Source organism: Serinus canaria, chromosome 18 (assembly GCF_022539315.1).
Source record: "Serinus canaria isolate serCan28SL12 chromosome 18, serCan2020, whole genome shotgun sequence".
Classification (NCBI taxonomy): Eukaryota; Metazoa; Chordata; class Aves; order Passeriformes; family Fringillidae; genus Serinus; species Serinus canaria.
Genome location: NC_066331.1, coordinates 3,259,593 through 3,276,054, shown reverse-complemented (window position 1 = coordinate 3,276,054; position 16,462 = coordinate 3,259,593). Strand labels below are relative to the sequence as shown.

Here is a 16,462-nt window from a genome sequence, read left to right as displayed (position 1 = left end):
CTACAAGAGAAAATAGCCACCGTTGTAAAGAATAATTGTTGGCAGTTTATTTACAACAAATGCAACGAAAAATACAATATTAAAAATAATAAATAACTTGGAAAAAACCAGAAACTAAGTGATATGAGAAAAATGACAGTCAAATTCTCCTGCTGAGCCTTGCACTATTGAACGTGCAGAGCAAATCAAGACTTGGTCCTTCTTTGATGGTGGTGATGCATTGCCTGATGTTGCCATCAATGCTCTAAATAAGAGAAATTAATTAGTGGACATAACAGAATCACGTGGAATTATCACAGAAATGAAAGAAACCAATAAAACCTGCTTTAGTGACACCACGAAACTACAGGAGATCATAACTCAATGACCATGCTGTTCATTTAAAGCAAAACATTGTTAGACTTATTCAGCAATTTTAACTTACACATAGAAAACCAAGTCCAAACAATGGCAACAGAAAATCTCCTATTGACAAGATTCTGAATTCTCTCTTACTGCACTCACTAATTCATGAAAAGCATATACATTTGGCTTATTTCAAAGGATAACACATTGTTTTGAAGTTATAGTGCAGCAAGCTTCAAAGCAGTTTTAGCAAAGTATAGCGGTCTTGTTACAAACTGAAATTCAAGGAACAAATATTTCAGTTTCAAAGTCTCTACAGCAGCAATTAATGCAAATTGGCTACTAGATGTCACAAAGTCACCTTCCAGAATAATCGAAAAAGCCAAAGAACAAGGTCAAATAGTTTCTTTCCATAGTATTTATCAAGTCCTTTACAAAATTAACCATTACATTCATAAGAAATCCCGCTAAGTACATGTTTCAGGAACAACTTTTGTGGGTCCCTCTCTTTTGGATTTTTTAGGAGACTGACCCTTCTGAAGCTGCACTGAACTGCCAGTTGTTTTGTAATGATTATTCCATCCAAAATACACAAAAGTACAAGCAAAGCCTGGAGGTTTTCATCGAAACCTCAACAAACTCATCACAGTTTTTGCTCTGAACTGTATTCTCCTTGATAAAAAATTCCTTGCCAAGTCCTAGCAGGGCTGCATCACGGGATTCTTGTCACTGTGGCAGAGAAGAGGAACACAGGCTGTGTTCACCAAGCTCTGAGGCTGCACCAATAAATTATCACAGCGTTTATTTTTGCAAACAAAGTGAGGAACACCTGCAAAACTCTCTATTTTAATCCTAATAAACATGTCTGAAAACACAACAGAAAGGAGAAAATCAGCACTGAAAAAAATCCCTTCTCCTCAAGGTGTTACACTGAAATACTCAGACCTTCTTTCTCATTTCATTTTGTGTGCCTGCTGGGAATATTCTAGAAAAAGCCATCTTACCCTAAATAGCAGCCAACCAAACAGAAAAAGGCATTTAAAGATCCTGTCATTGACCAGATGGGTGATGACTGCTGGGAAAACAAGGCAGAGCTCAGCACTGGGCACTTCCACAAGCAGTGAAAACCTGGGGTATTCTTATCCAAAGCAGGGACACGCTACAGATCTTGTAATTGGCCTTGACTGGACAGCAGCACAGGCAGAGTGGCTGCTCCTGACCCTGCCAGTGGTGGATCCAGTGTGGGGACACCAAAGATGGGCACAGCAGGGAGAGTCCTGTCACTCTGACACTCCAGGATCCCTGTCTCTCTCCTACACCTCTGCCAGGCAGACGTTCAAATCTGTCCTGTTCAATGATTTTCACAAATGACTTGTCCCCAAACCTACTTAATACCATGATCAATGTATTGGAAATCAATTAGTTAAACATGAGTAAAGATGGAACTGTGTGGTTCAATAACCTGTGTCAAACCCAGATTCCAAAATGTGAATAGAAACAGTGACATGTGAGCACCAGGACACTGAACTGAGCAAATTTGTCTTGAACAAATTAAAAAGCCATTGAAACAGACTTTCAGGTGGAGCAGACCTGAACTATTTCTGTATGAGCCAAAGTCAGGCCATGAGAAAAGAACCAAGCAATGTTTTATGTTTTTGAAGGTTTCCCTTTGCTGCCAATGTTCCATTCTTGATACTAAATCAATAATAACAATAAAAAAATTACACACGATCCTATGATTCCATAATGTGCACCCTTGTTAATCTGAAATCATAAACCAATGTGGGAAAGTTTTGTTTGCAGTATTACAGCAGCTTCTTTTTAAACAAAACAGCATCACCCATCAGGTCACCAATGAGTCAGAATTACCAGCTCTGGAAAGAAAAGCAGAGCCAAGCATGGACTGGACATGGGAGAATGCAAGACCACAGCAAACCTGCAGAGAGCTCCTGGATTTGCTGGCTGCAGGATTTGCACTATCAGACAAATGAACACTTGTTTCAGTGCAGGTTGGCAGTGGAATTACTTCTGCTCCTAAAATCTCTCCCTAAATACCACTCATTTCACAAAACTTGTGCTGCAGCTGCAGCCAGTGAGGAGCTCAGTGCATTTCAGCCACTGTGCCCCAGGTTTGGGCAAAATTGAGTGTTCAATATTCAGGGATAGCTCAGCTCTGGAGAAGTCTCTTTTTTCCTCCATCCAGGAACTGTCAGTGGTGGCACAAAGTATCACCCACTGGGATTGTGATTCAGGTAGGAGCTGTCATTCCCTGGGAATTGGACAGTGGCTCACTGATGTCACCAAGGGAAGGAGCTGCAGCAGCCATTGAGCAGCAGCTTGTGTGGGGGAGAGCGAAGTGTCCCTCAGAGGGTACAGTGAGGGTCTCACCCAGTTCATGCTTTGAAGAGGAGGGAAGGAAGAGACCACTCCTGCCATTTATTTTTCTCCTTCTTCCACCATCTACACTTCCCTCTGGGAAACATCCTTGTTAACAATTGAATTCCTGAGACTGAGGAGTGATTTCACACACACACACACACACACACCAGGAAGACCACTTCTGGTTCCTCAACATCACCCACCCTGGTTTGCTTTTTGAAGTGACTGATTTTGTCCCCCTTCCTTAAAGGAGGCAGTGCCTGGACCCAGCTCTCTGTCAGATTGTTCTGTTTAGCAGAGATCCGATGCAGGAAAGAAAAAGGAGTCTCCTGTTTTCCTCCCTTTGCATTCAAGGTCTCCCAGCCTGACTACTGCTCTGCTTCCAGTGAGGAAAAGACAGAATTCATTGCTTTTGTTTCTCAACTGGCACAATTCAGCTGCTTTCTCCAATGTCACAGAACACTACTGATGAACACCAACACTCTGAGCTCACAAAAGGACAGGGGAGAGATAGTAAAATACATTATCTACAAGAAATAGGTGGTTCCTGTTACAAATTCTGTGCAAGGTAGAAATAGTTCAATGGCCTCGAAGTCAGTATAATTAATTACAGCTGGGGCTTTGATACAGTGATATTTTAGGTTTGAAAAGATTTGTGTTTTGTGTTTTAGGCCCCAAATCCTGAGTCATATTAAGCAAAATGTGGGTCTGTTGGTGTTCAAGTACAATGAGTTACAGGTCAAAGGTTTATGAACACACAGGAGAAGCCTGAGAGTGGGAAAAATTTTAAAATTGGTTATAAAAGAAGAAAATGGGAGGTTTTTTTTCTGTTAACCCTGCATTCTAGTTGGCACTAATTTGCCTCAGAAGTCCTTGGCAGATTTACTTAATACCTACTCCTAATTATAAATGCTGTGACCTAGATGAGGGTTTGCAGGCAGAGTACTGCTACAGAAAGATTGGTTTTCGTTTATAGCATCCCCTCAGACTGTTCCATTGGTGTCAGTAAGATGCACCATATGGCTTGAAACACTACTTTAGGAATATATAAACTACTTTCTCTTGCATGCACTTTTCATAAGGTTTTAAGGATCAAGTCTGAGGAAAGGAGTCATCTTTCCGCACCGGAAAGGTTATCTGAAACAAACAAAAAAACCAACCAACAAACCACCACGACCTTTGTAGCAATTGAGTTATGTCACTCTTGCTGTAGCAGACATGGCTTATCAGGAGGAAACATGCAGGGTTAATTTAGAAGGTTTTTTTCGATGGATCTGGAAGGGTGAGAGTTTCTGGAGCAGACTTTTTCCGAGGCCGATCTTTGGGAACTGTTAGGAAATCAGGAGCATCTGTGGAGAGAGGGGTTGATGGAGCACTAGATGGAGCACTGCGGGTTGAGGAAGGCATGGAAATGCTAGAGATAGATATTGCCGGTGGGAAAATCCCAATCTTCTTGTTGGTAGCTTCCTGAGTGGCTCGTTCAAACTCTCGGACCTCATCCATTGTCATGTCTTCAACGAGAAGGAATGAAAGACAAAGACATGTTAGAATAATTTCAAATAATCATTTCATTAACTCAGTTAAACTACTTCCATCCAAATCCTAAAGCAGGGAACGATTGCTTATCACGCATCTCATTAAGTGCTTCTCCGCATGAATGCTTCCCCATTGTAAGGCGCTGTCTGGAGCACAATGAGCACAATGTAAAGGAAACAAAGTTTTAAGTACATTAATCACGTACTAATGGTTCCTCTACCTGGGTCAGAGCTGAAGAGAGATTGCTGCCTCTGGAATTGCTGGGGAAATCCAGCTATTCCACAGGCAACTAAAGAGTACATTTGGATACAGTCAGCAGGTAGTGTTTTTCAGAACTTCAAACAAAATACAAGTGAAAGGGGTTTTAAATTTTTCATTTAGATTATAAACCCAAGTGGGCAAAGGGTTGTCATGGTTTGCTCATCTGCTGTGATTATCAAGGAATGAAAAATTCTCTCTCCTTCCATTGACTTGAGCTGCAGCTTCATGCAAGGACCGAGCCAGTTTTGCTTTTCCACCAATAAAGCCTGAAGAATTCGCTCTCCCTTGACAAAGCCGCACCATTCAAAGCCGTGCTTCCAACTTTCCATCCCGAAACTGCACTTAAACCCCGGTGGGCAGGTGACAAATGCACTGCTCAATTCCCTGCCACACGCAGGCAAACGAGATGAGGGATTGAAGCCCGTTGGGAAGGAGAGGCCGAGCGCGGAGGGGCCGGAGCTGTCCCGGTGCTGCCGAGCCCCGCAAGAGGGCAGCGCGCTCCCGGCGCGGCCAGGCCCTGCCGGAGCCGAGCCGTGCAGAACCCGCCATAAACCCCCGGGAGTGACATCTGCTACCCACGGGGAAGTTGAGCAGAAAATCAGCAAGGCTCTTCTGGAACCTGCTGCTCCATGTCTGCAGTGCCTGCAAGACGCCCACCGAGCCAACTGAAGGCAATGTTAAGATTTTTTCTGAATGTCAAGTTAAATTCATGAATTTGAAGTATTTCATTAGACCATTTATAGATTCTTTAAGCCACGAAACCTCAAAAATATAGAAATAAAACCACGAGTCTTTTAATCAATTAAGAAGTCTCACATATTCGAGTGTCTGAAGCACAGGACTGGCAATGGGGATTATCAAATTTGAGACAAAATCCTGTCCTTCCAGGGCACTGATGCTTTTTGCCCCTCTCCAGCTGCAGACATGTGCAACCTTGGCTGTCGAAGCAGCTTTCTGTTGTGTTCCAACATCCCATGAAATAAAAGCGTGCACGGTGCCGGCTGCCTTTGCTCCCCCTGCACCACCTCTCCAGCCCACACTGGCATCATTAGGAGTGAGAATCTGCCTGTTGCAGATCTGACAGAAGTGTTGGCAATAAACAGATGGTCCCAGGGGAACTGTACCTACTCATGTTGGAGAGAGGTTTGAACCTGTTTTGCTGGTTTACATTTCATTTCACACCCTGTAACAGTGGGTGAGCATTTCTGCACTCAAAGTGTCCCAAATCCCGCTGAAATCCCAGGGATTTTGATTGAGGAATTCTGTACGAGATGAACCAAAAGCTGTCTTGGACAAATGAAGGGGACAGGAAGGTTTCCCAGTGCACTGTCCTTTGAAGTCTTACTGAATGGAGCCTCCAAGACTCTTCATTTTCAATTCAGACATTAAACACTTCAATTGACTTTTACTTTTTAGCTTATATTTGCTTTAGTTTCCTTCTGCTGTGATATAAACTCAAATGAAACAGTCCTTACACTGAGCTAGCTTCTTTTTTTTCATTAGTAACAGCTTCTGTTCTGACCTCAATGACAATTTTTCCACATGGAAACTACAGGTGGCAGACTTCATTCAGAACCAAATCCTGAAGTGTAGAGCCAAAATCTGAACTGATTCTCTGCTAAGGAGTAACCTTGATGTCAGTGAAGCTGCTGTGTCACGAGCACAAGAATTACCTGCCCGGGGACTATGCAGACAACATCTCCTCAGGCTGGGGCCAGCTGGCACTGAGCAAGAGCCAAGGAAAGACTTGGAGCCCTTCAAGCCTTGCCCCACACTGATTTCATGACTAAACCCAGCACTGAGTTCCACAGCACCATTAGCAGAAATAAAGGAATAATGACATTGCAGGGGCCGCTGCATCTTCTCGATTTGCAGAGATTATCAACCTCTAAATTTAGGCCTCTACTTGTGGAGCCCAAATTAGGTAATTAAGTACTTTATGAAATCTCCAGGCTAGAGAACTTACACTGAAACCTGCCCTTTTCCACATCTGAAAATGCTTCCCATCTTGTTGGTAGCTCATCAATGACAGTAACATAAAAGTTACCTTGAAAAGAGTGAATAACTCATTAGAGTTTTTTTTCCTGGTGAAAGAAAGAATTTTGTGAATCCTATAGAAGTTTTCCACTCCCCATGTTCTTGGCTTTTTGACTAGACCACTGTGAACTCCTGCATTTTTTAACTATTCAAAGAATAGAAAGTAAAAATCCTCTTTAACCTCCTCCAACTGAAATTAGAGCATTGTGTTTTCCTGGAAGCCAGGGAGGTGTATATGAGCCCAACCCCACCCTCCCTTACATGACTGGCAGGGTTACAGTGCAAACCAAAGGCAGGATTGCACTTCTTGGAGAAAGATTCTGTTCTTATTGAAGCAAAACCTCCCCAAAATTCCGGGGACTGATCAGCAATTGGTTGCTCTTTTCTGGTCTGTGCAGATGCATCAGCTGAGGATGGGCAATATGTTTTAAAAATTGACATACTCTTGCTTTGGCATGGCTCTCTATTTCATCCACAGTAGATGAATGTTGGTTGCAAACTTTAATGTTGGTTTTTTCATGCATATTTTTCTCGTATTCTCGAACATCATCCATAGTCATATCTGTAAAAAGTTCAAAATTGTTGGCATTTTCCATTGATTCAGTGCAAACTTAATTTATTTTTTTTTTCCTAAGGAGAAGGTTCTAGGAACACAAAATCTTTCAGCAGAAGCCAACAAAGGATTTTTTAAAAAGCAAGGAGCAACTAGCTTTATGAAAATTGCCTCATAAAGGTAGTTGTGTCAGCCAAGGAAGGTGCAAGGTTAAGTCAAAGGGAGTCAGAGAACAGGAAGGAGTGGAAATTGTTTAGGAGTATCTGTGTAATGTAAGGGAGGCACAAAGTACTGAAGTGCAGGCCTTGGCAAAGGCCAAGATCTTCTAAAGAGATTTTAGAAGATCCTTTGGAATAAAGGATAGATACAGAAATATTATAAATATGTACTTACCTTTCCAGCACTTGCAAAAAGAGTTTTTGTTAACTTTGCATTGTACATCTCATAACCAGCAAAAATCACAGTGTTAGAGCCCACACCACTTTAGATTCCAGAAACTAACACTTAAACTGGTAAGTGAATTAATAGTGACTTTGTTAATGGTTATGTAGCCTCAAGCAATTGAATGAATGATGCAAATTAGAAATATCCCACAAATGAGGCTGATCCCAGCAGCAGGATCACTGACACTGGGGGTGTCACCCAGCACAGCCTGCCAGGTGCTGTGCAACACCAGGCAAGGGTTAACACCTTTAGCAGGATTTGTCATCAACCACAACTCCAGCAAAAACATAAAGAATCCAATAATTGACCTGTGACTCTTCTGAGTATTCCCATGCTTTCCATAAATGCCCTGGGCAGTGAGGAGTCAGAACAGGAGCAGTGTCAGGGTTTGGGCTGCTCCTTACCATGCTTTGAGAACTTCAGAGCCTCGTAAAAACAGCCATCAACTTTTGACTCCAAACACTTAAAGAGCATTTTATTAGCACAGTCTGCTTGCAAATGGGTGCCCCTTTGGTCATGCCCTGTGATCTGCTCTTGAGGCTCCCATATTCCTCCAGTTTATGATGTGCCACTGGGATTTGGGAGTTCTTGTGTCACACCACTCCCTGCTCTGTGCTGTGAGGCTCCTGTTGCATTTCATGAGGCAGCTTTTAAGGCAAGATACAACTTCAGCTGCTGTAGTGGCAGCATGATATCATAATTCATCAGTAAAAACAAATGCAGTCTAAAATTTTGATCAAGGAATCAAAATTCGTACTCTTCCAGTCTTTTCCTGTTGTCTGGAATGAAAACAAGCTCAGAAGCTGTGTCAGTAACATGCTGGGATGCACTCTGCCAAGCACAGAACATGCTCTTTATTAGTAAGTAACACTGAGAAAATAGAATTTCTTAATAATAAAACTAAATAGAGTTTAGTAAATTAAATGACAAAACACATTCATACTTACAGGGTCAGGAACAGCAACCAGTCATTAACATAACACATTGTTTATTACACTGATTATTTGATTCAGTTTATCTGACTACCATCATCTCCAGGTTTTTCTCAAACTTTCATTTCAAAAGGTGTTAATAGACACTTAAAAATGATATATTGGATGCTAGATTACCATATCTTTTTTATTAAGCCCAGATTTTTTAGGTTTTGTACTTAGGCTGATAATTAAGCTCTTAAAAATACACTATATTAGTTAGGCTCACTCTGACAAGGAAAAATCCACAAGATACTTGTGTATCACAAGATTTCATTTGTGGAAAGAGTATTTTTGGCAGGGAGATTTTAGACTTAGGAGGGGAAAATCTGTAGTGAAATGTTTTTGAGCTAAACCTGTTTGGCATGTTTAACTTCATGGCTATTCATTTGTCATCATTACCAGTAACTCTGCTAAAGTGCAGCTGACACTTTACTCCTCAGTAACATTCTCCATTTCCCACTGTATAGATATTTTGGGTAGACTGGGAGCAAATTTATGGGCTCGCTTTTTACATGAAGTCAGGCTGTTTTATTTAAAGTTACCAGTTTCCCTGACTTGCTACAGGGAAAAGAATGGATTGTTCTATTTCAGGTAAAAAAAGAAACAAATCTAAAATAAAAAAAAATAGCTCTGAAAAACTCTCTCACTGGATATAAAATTCTCTCACTAGTTTACAGCTATCCCCATAGAAAAAGATATTTTTAGCAGTTTCAGTATTTTTATGACCATTACAGCACAAGACTTTCATGCAGTATTAAATTTAAAAGAACACTGTGATTTCAAAAGCAATTTTTTCCCTATTTCCAAACAATGAGCCCACGGAGTTGGTGGCTAAATTCCAGAGCAGGGCTGTAACACCTCTGAGATGTGTTTGCAGCAGTGACTGTTCCTGAGCAATGCACAGTGCCTCTGAGCTCTGGTGAGAGAGGCCTCCCTCACCCATGAAATGCCTAAACTGGTGTTTCCTGAAGCTTTAGGAGGGCCTGAATAAAATTCTAAATATATTGTCAAATTCCTGTGGTATTTCCATGGCCTGTCTCAGAGCCTGTTTTAAGAGTAGCTGTGGTGATGGATGTGTCTTACAGAAATGCATATGAAAGGTACCAACCCAGAGAGCTCACTTTAGGCACTGTGATTACTGGTTTGATATTCACATTGCTCTGTCCTACTGAAGTGTCCATATTCCCACAGCTGCCTCATGGATTCCAACGCTTTTTGCATGCAGCTGCTGCTGAATCAGACCCCATAGCATTTATGCTTATCTACATCTATTTTCAGAAAAGCTCCAAGTTTTCTTTGTTGTAATCCATATCAATAGCTTGGAAAACTAAGCTATTGATATGGATTGCATATTTAAGCTAACTAATTTTCCTAAAAAGCTGGAAATGTGTTGGGTCAGAGACCTTAGGAGTCTGCAGGATGGAAATGGCTGCAAGTTAAGGCAGCCTTAAGAAGTTTTATTCAAACCTGGACAAGGTTCTCCATACAGACAAGTCCTGCCTGCAGGGCAGGTGAGGGCACTGGGGCAGGTCCCCTGACATGCTGGGATGGAAAGGCATCCCTGGCTGCTGCCTGCTGCCTAAATCCAGCATCCCTGGAAGTGTCCAAGGCCAGGCTGGATGGGGCTTGGATCACCTGGGTCAGTGGAAGATGTCCCTGCCCATGGAAGGGGGTGGAAGGAGAGGATCTTTAACATGGTTCCACCTCCTCCATGAACAAGTCACACTAGGACCTGATGATCCATGAAAGCAGAAGAGAACCTGCTGTTAACTGTGCCAGGCTTGTCTCAGCCCCCTGGAGGGGACTGGCTCAGGAGGACACTCACCATACCACTCATCCACCCAGGCAAACGCCTGCCGGTGACCGATCAGGAGGATGTCTCTGACCACCTGCAAACAAGGAAAGGGTTAAAGGCCTCAGCAGCAACAAAACATCTCATCTGTGTCTTTCAACAGGACTGAAAGGGAGAAACCCTCTGGCAGTTCTGTGTCTAAAAAGTCATTCTGGCCCTGAAGGGCTCCTAGCCCAGCTTCCCACTGGAACTGGATCTGTTGCCAGCCCTGAATCATGGCTTTGACAATTTGGGAATGTGTAGAGATTCCACTAATCTCTGGCCAATTAGACATTCTGGATCTCTTCTTTTCCCTTCTCAGTTTTTTCAAACATGTAAAAAGTCAATACTATGAAAAATTTTATCACCTCCTAGTTATGCTCTTCATGAATTAAATTTTTAGTAGAGAGACTGGAAAATTTTCCCACTGTCTGTTTCTAAGGGATTCTTCACCTCACTGCTGTGTGGATGGGACCCCTGTGTACTCAGAAAAACCTCAGCTCATATATTGGTCACAGTACTGAAAATGTTATTGAGAGTTTTTCTCAGCCTTAGGCCTGAGCAGCTCTGGGCTTTGTCACATTTGTACCCAGGGTGAAGTCCTGGGCTCTGCTCCAGCTCTTTGAGACCTTGTGAGAGCTCTGAGCCTGGGCTGAGCTCCCAGGCTTCTCCAGCCACAGCCACATTCCTGTGAGTGCTCGAGGTCTGCTCATGTGAAGGATAAGAAACAGCTCCTGTTTCACTGACCTTGTGTACAAACTGCTCTACTCTGGTTTGAAGTCCCCAGACTTCGAATTTCACAGTCACAAGTTTGTAGGAACACATAATTGGCTGATGGGTCTCTCTCCAGCCTTCTTTCAATTGGCCTCTCCCAGTTTTCTGTGACTTGAAGTATTTGGGATCCTGCAAAACAAAGAAAACATACAGGGAAATGCAGGAGGGGAAGTTGTGTTTGTCAGTTTGCTAAAGTAAAAGTTGTGATAAGACACAAAACATGCTAATAAACATTATGAAAAAAAAATAGGAAATTGACTTTTAAAATGCACTAGAATATCCTGGCAGTGAATCAATGGCAGCATATTCTTGGAGATGCATTGACAATCATTTCATCCAGGACGTTTTCTGCTGTAAGAAAATCTGTTTTATTGCAAGTCATGACAGTGCAGTGCACTCCAAGGGTTATTTATGGCCTTGGGGAAAAAAAAATAAAAATAGTGGCTTCTTCAGAGGCTGTTTTTCCGCTGCCCCTTGGTGTGAACTGCTTGTACTTTCCACCTGTGCCTGTCTCCTGAAATTGTGTCCAGTTGGAGCTTTGACACTTCAACACTGACCCTGACAATGCCACCTTCACTTTGAAGTGCACTTGTTCATCCTCAGCTAAGTAGGAAACTCCTGCAGTTTATCCATCTCTGGTTACAACTAAGGTATGAGCAGACACTGAGTAATCCCAGCTCTGTTTCTCTTTCAGAAACTGGGAAATCAAAGAAACTACAACACTGAAATTACAACGTAATTTCATAAAACCATTAAAGGCATTAATTCATCTTTTTTAAGTTTACATTCATCTGTAAAAGATACAGTTTTATCTATGAAAGTGTTATTTTTCCATATTGGTATAATTCTATTTCCCTTTATGTCCAATCCTGCTAATTATATCTTGTAAATAGAAATAATTTATGGTTGTCAGAACTTGAAAATTATGTCATTTCAGAAAATTCATTGTGGAGCTTCTAAAATCTGTCCTGAAGAGTAACCAGCAGTGCTCAGCTGTGCTCTTTCCCCAGTGCTGAGGTCTGTGAAGATCCTTTGTTATAAAAGTAGTTAATAATGTACTTAAATAGTGCTTAAATTATGCATTAAATGGATGACAATCGGGAGAAATAACACCAAAAACTGATAACTACTCTGATCTTCATTTTGCTTCATTCAGTGTGAGTTTATGTGTCACTCAGCATTCATGTTCCCTACTGTTTAGTTATCTCTTGGCTTCTGGTTTTATCCTAAACTGAAGCTCTGTCACTAAAGCTTCTCTCCAAAGCTCTGATGAGGTGATAGTCTTTCCTCCCTGTGAAAGTCACTGCTTTTATTGCTGACACAGGCTTTGCAAAGGGGAGACTTTGAGCTCAAAGTATAATAAGGTTTCAATGTTAAATCACCATAAAAACAGTTCAGCATCATCATTTATCAGAGCAACATCCCCTGTACAGCACAGCTCATGGTCACAGGCTGCTGCCAATCTTCTTACCCAACAGAGCTCAACCACAGATGCATCTACACATTTTCTGTTTGAAAAAGCTGTTTAATAATTGATTATTGCCTGTAGCAATCAATATAATAATAACACCAATAAAAAGAAAAAAGGGAAGAAAACATAATATTCAGAAACACATAACATTCTAGTTGGAGGTTCCTTCAAAAAAGGAATCATTACAGAAAATATTATTTCAAATATGCCTGCAAAATGTTCCACTGTGAAATAAGAATCTCTAAAAAGCAGAATAGTTTCCTAAGTCAGGGTCTGCTATTTCTTACACACACACACAGTGCTGGTGTGATGGAGCCATTGCCTTGGTTCACCATTTCAGATACACACTTTAATAACTCTGAGTGTTGTACTTACAATCCTTCAGAGATAACCTGAACTAAAACGGAGAAACTTCAGTGCAATCCAAAGGGATTCAATGTATTCAATTTGAGTCGGTATCAAATATCAAGAATTCTAACTAAAAATGAAATAATGAAATAATGAATAACTGCCCTGCATCACTGCTCATTCCCAAGTTTCATGGGTTGGGTCTGGTTTGGTTTGGTGAGTTTAACCCAGCAGACAAGGGGACACACAGTGGGAATCACTCTGAACTTGGTGGCCCACAAATCACCCACCAACTGCAATGCAACTGATCCATGACATCACTCCCAGGTGCAAATTCCCTGAACAGCACCCAGAGATGGCACCTCTGCATCCATCCCTTCATTCTGTCCCTTTTTCTTGAAGGACATGAGGATTAGTCACAAATTGGCTGGAGAGCTCCATGGGAAGAGCCAGTTCAGCAACTCACATCAAAGAGCTCTTAGGGAAATTCCTGCCTCTCTGGAAACATTAACATATTGATACTATAAAACTGCAGACTGATGAATGGAAGCCAGACCTCAGAGGAACAGATTTCCAGCCTGCTGTATGAAAGATCAAGGTGTTAAAGACTTTCCTTAGTGCTTACTCAGGGAGCTGAGAATCAAAGGCTGCATGAGAGCCAAGCAGGGGGATGCACACTGTGACACTGGGCAAAGTCAGCTCGAGAATTCCATGTCTGGGCCATCAGCTCGAAGGGCACAAACGTTTGACAGAGGTGAGCTCTTGTAAGGAAAGCTAATACCCTTGGGCTTTAACCCAGCTACTAAAAAATTACATGTTTAACAACATCTTGACTGTTTGAGAAACACACAAATTCTGTCTCAGCAATTGCTTGTGCTATGGATTGTACAAGGAAGCCTTTAGGGGGAGAGTCTCTACATTCACCTCTATATTTTTACACCTTTCCTAAGCCTCTGCTATTGGCCACAGCCATGGGCAGCAGGCCATGCCAGAGGGACTTTGGTGGAACCAGGACTGCTCATCTTTTACTCTTCAATGCCTGATCCAAAGCCTACTGAAATTAATGAGAACTTGGACAAGAATGATTTTATGTGCCTTACTCGTGCGTTCAAATTGCTAAATTTAGACTCACAACCTGGAATTGTTTCTGCAATTAGGCACACAAGGTCCTTCCATAACAAAAAAATGAAGCAAGGCTGATAATTTTCCATTAAAAGCAAACAGAAATTATAGTGGTACCCAGCACTGCTTCTCTCAGCAGCACTCGTGGCACACGTACTTAAAGCTTTTCTTCCTGTAACTAGAAGCTGTGCAAGCTGAACTTTGCTCTGACCCTACTATTATGTTATTATTTAGATAATTAATTTTGTGTGTTCCTTATTTTTGCTTTTAGACACCCATGCCTTTCTTCCCAGAGAAGACATCATCCAAAGAATACTGTGTCTATTCACTGTTTCCCCTTTGATTTATCTACTGGCAAAATCCTCAATCTGTTTTAAATGTAATGGCATAGCTAAAATCTTTTTGTTTAAATAACCTTCTTGTCCTTTTATCAGACACAATTTATTAGGAAAGCCCATCTGGCAAATCCTTTTGCTAGAGGAGCAAAACCTACTCTGTATTTGCAATACATTATTGCCAGGTGCAGAGTGATTTAAAAATAGCACTTCTGCCAACAGAGCAGAAACATCATAACCCGTGAGCTGGGCTTAGTTGAGAATGAAATGTAAAATTACAATGAAATAAAAGCCTCTGTATGTGGGATATGGATTCAAACCCAGCACTCTCCAAGGTTTTATTACTTAGACCACAAGTCAATGTGTTTATTGATGGAGTCTATTATTTATCATCTAGCATTTATTTACTTAACTTTCCTCACGGACGTCACGGGCATCAGAGGTGGAGTGGTAAGGCCCTTTCCAGGAAGCAACCCCGGCCCTGGGTTGTTGCAATGCCTTTTCACAATTAATTCTGACCTGTTCCTTTGTACTCAGAGTTAAATAATGAAATACATTTGTTGTTTACAGAAAACCTCCAAATCTGCCTGGCACACTTGCCCTCAGCTCCGCCATGGTACCAGGCCTGATTGGGAGCTGCCACTCCACCCTGGAGCTGGCAGCACCTCCTTGTGTGTGCTGGCAGCCTGCAAGGGACACCTCAGCAGCCTTGTCACCCTTCTGTCTCCCCTGGCTGCTTGTGTGGCCCTTCCAGCACAGGCAAAGGTGCCCATGCAGAACCTGCTGCCAGAGGTGAAAGTGCACCCTGCTTGTGCCATGAATCTTGCCCCCCCAAGTACCCAGATATCCCTGAAACAGATCCTTCCTTCTCTTTAATGTCTGGATTAATTTTTTCAGACTCCTGTGGCAATATCATGGTGCTTTTGCAGTGCAATCATTTTTCCCTCTTTATGCTGAAGACTATTTTGTTTTATCTTGAATTTCAGAACCAATCATGGGTTTAATACCTGTCATCTGGCATTTCAGCATCAGCTGTAGTTGCTAGGTTTTAGATTTCAGCTTTTTTAGGTAATGCTCAGGAAAGATTTGTTGATGTAGAGATGCTACCACAGACATTTATGTAGAGTCATTTTTTTAAGGACTTTTAAAAAAAAATTCCATTAAATAGTATTTTATGGAAGATCCAGCTAAATACTTAAGAACTATAAGTATTGGGACAGTTCTGAGGTGTTAAAATATGATAATCCAGCCAGCCTTTATGAGAACTCAGACACCAAGTGAGTAAGGAAAAGGAAATGTTCATACTTTTTCATATCCTTCACTGAACTCCTGTGCTGACATGGTGCCCACACTTACTGGGGGGCTGAGGCAGCTGGATTATTTCAGCTGCCATCATTTAGTGAAGTGGCAGAGGTTTTGTTACTCTGAAAGCACTTGGACAGGCCTAAGGTGGACCTATCCCAGAGCAGCTGAGCTAAAGGAGGAAAGCCAGCAATGGAAGAAGAAAACTGCAGCAGCTGCACAGAATCTGGTTAGAAGCAGCCTGGAAAGTTTATTCCATTTGTCCAGCTCTCTGTTGCTTTGTTATAAACAGGAAATGAAACATTGTTAATTCTGAGAACTTGAATATGTTTGCACTGAACATTTTGCTCAGTAGCTCACAGCTACGGTAAATGTTTCATTTCATGAATGATTCACTGGAGGCCCTCACTCCTCAGCATTGCTCAGCTTTGTTCTTTTCTATATTTCAGACAAATATATCTGTCTATATAGCTGGTGATACATATTCATTGAGGCTAAAGTCACAAGGAAATGACTTCACAAAATGTACAACTACTCTTACCTGGCTGGTACACTCTCTGTACAGAAATACAAAATTCTGTACCTGATGCAATATGTACATCCAGGTTTGGAAATCACATGGCTCCTTACAAACAGGCAAACTTGTTGGCTGGGATCTAGAATGAACCTTTCTCCATTTGGAACCTCACATATAAGCTTCTCAAAACTTGAAAGATTAGAGCCACACTTGTGAAAAAGCCCTGTGTTTGA

General features: G+C 41.7%; 1 protein-coding gene across 1 annotated transcript in view; it reads right to left on the bottom strand.

Moving 5' to 3' along the window:
* Nucleotides 1–4,089: 4,089 nt before the first annotated feature.
* Nucleotides 4,090–16,462, bottom strand: part of PITPNC1 (phosphatidylinositol transfer protein cytoplasmic 1) — a 74,226-nt gene continuing 61,853 nt past the window's right edge. The window contains exons 7-11 of the mRNA XM_050981337.1: nt 11,108–11,263; nt 10,355–10,418; nt 7,002–7,120; nt 6,488–6,568; nt 4,090–4,235 (exon numbers count right to left, since the gene is read on the bottom strand). Of these exons, the coding sequence (XP_050837294.1) occupies nt 4,230–4,235; nt 6,488–6,568; nt 7,002–7,120; nt 10,355–10,418; nt 11,108–11,263 (426 nt within the window). The 3' untranslated portion in view covers nt 4,090–4,229. The remainder of the gene's footprint in view (nt 4,236–6,487; nt 6,569–7,001; nt 7,121–10,354; nt 10,419–11,107; nt 11,264–16,462) is intronic.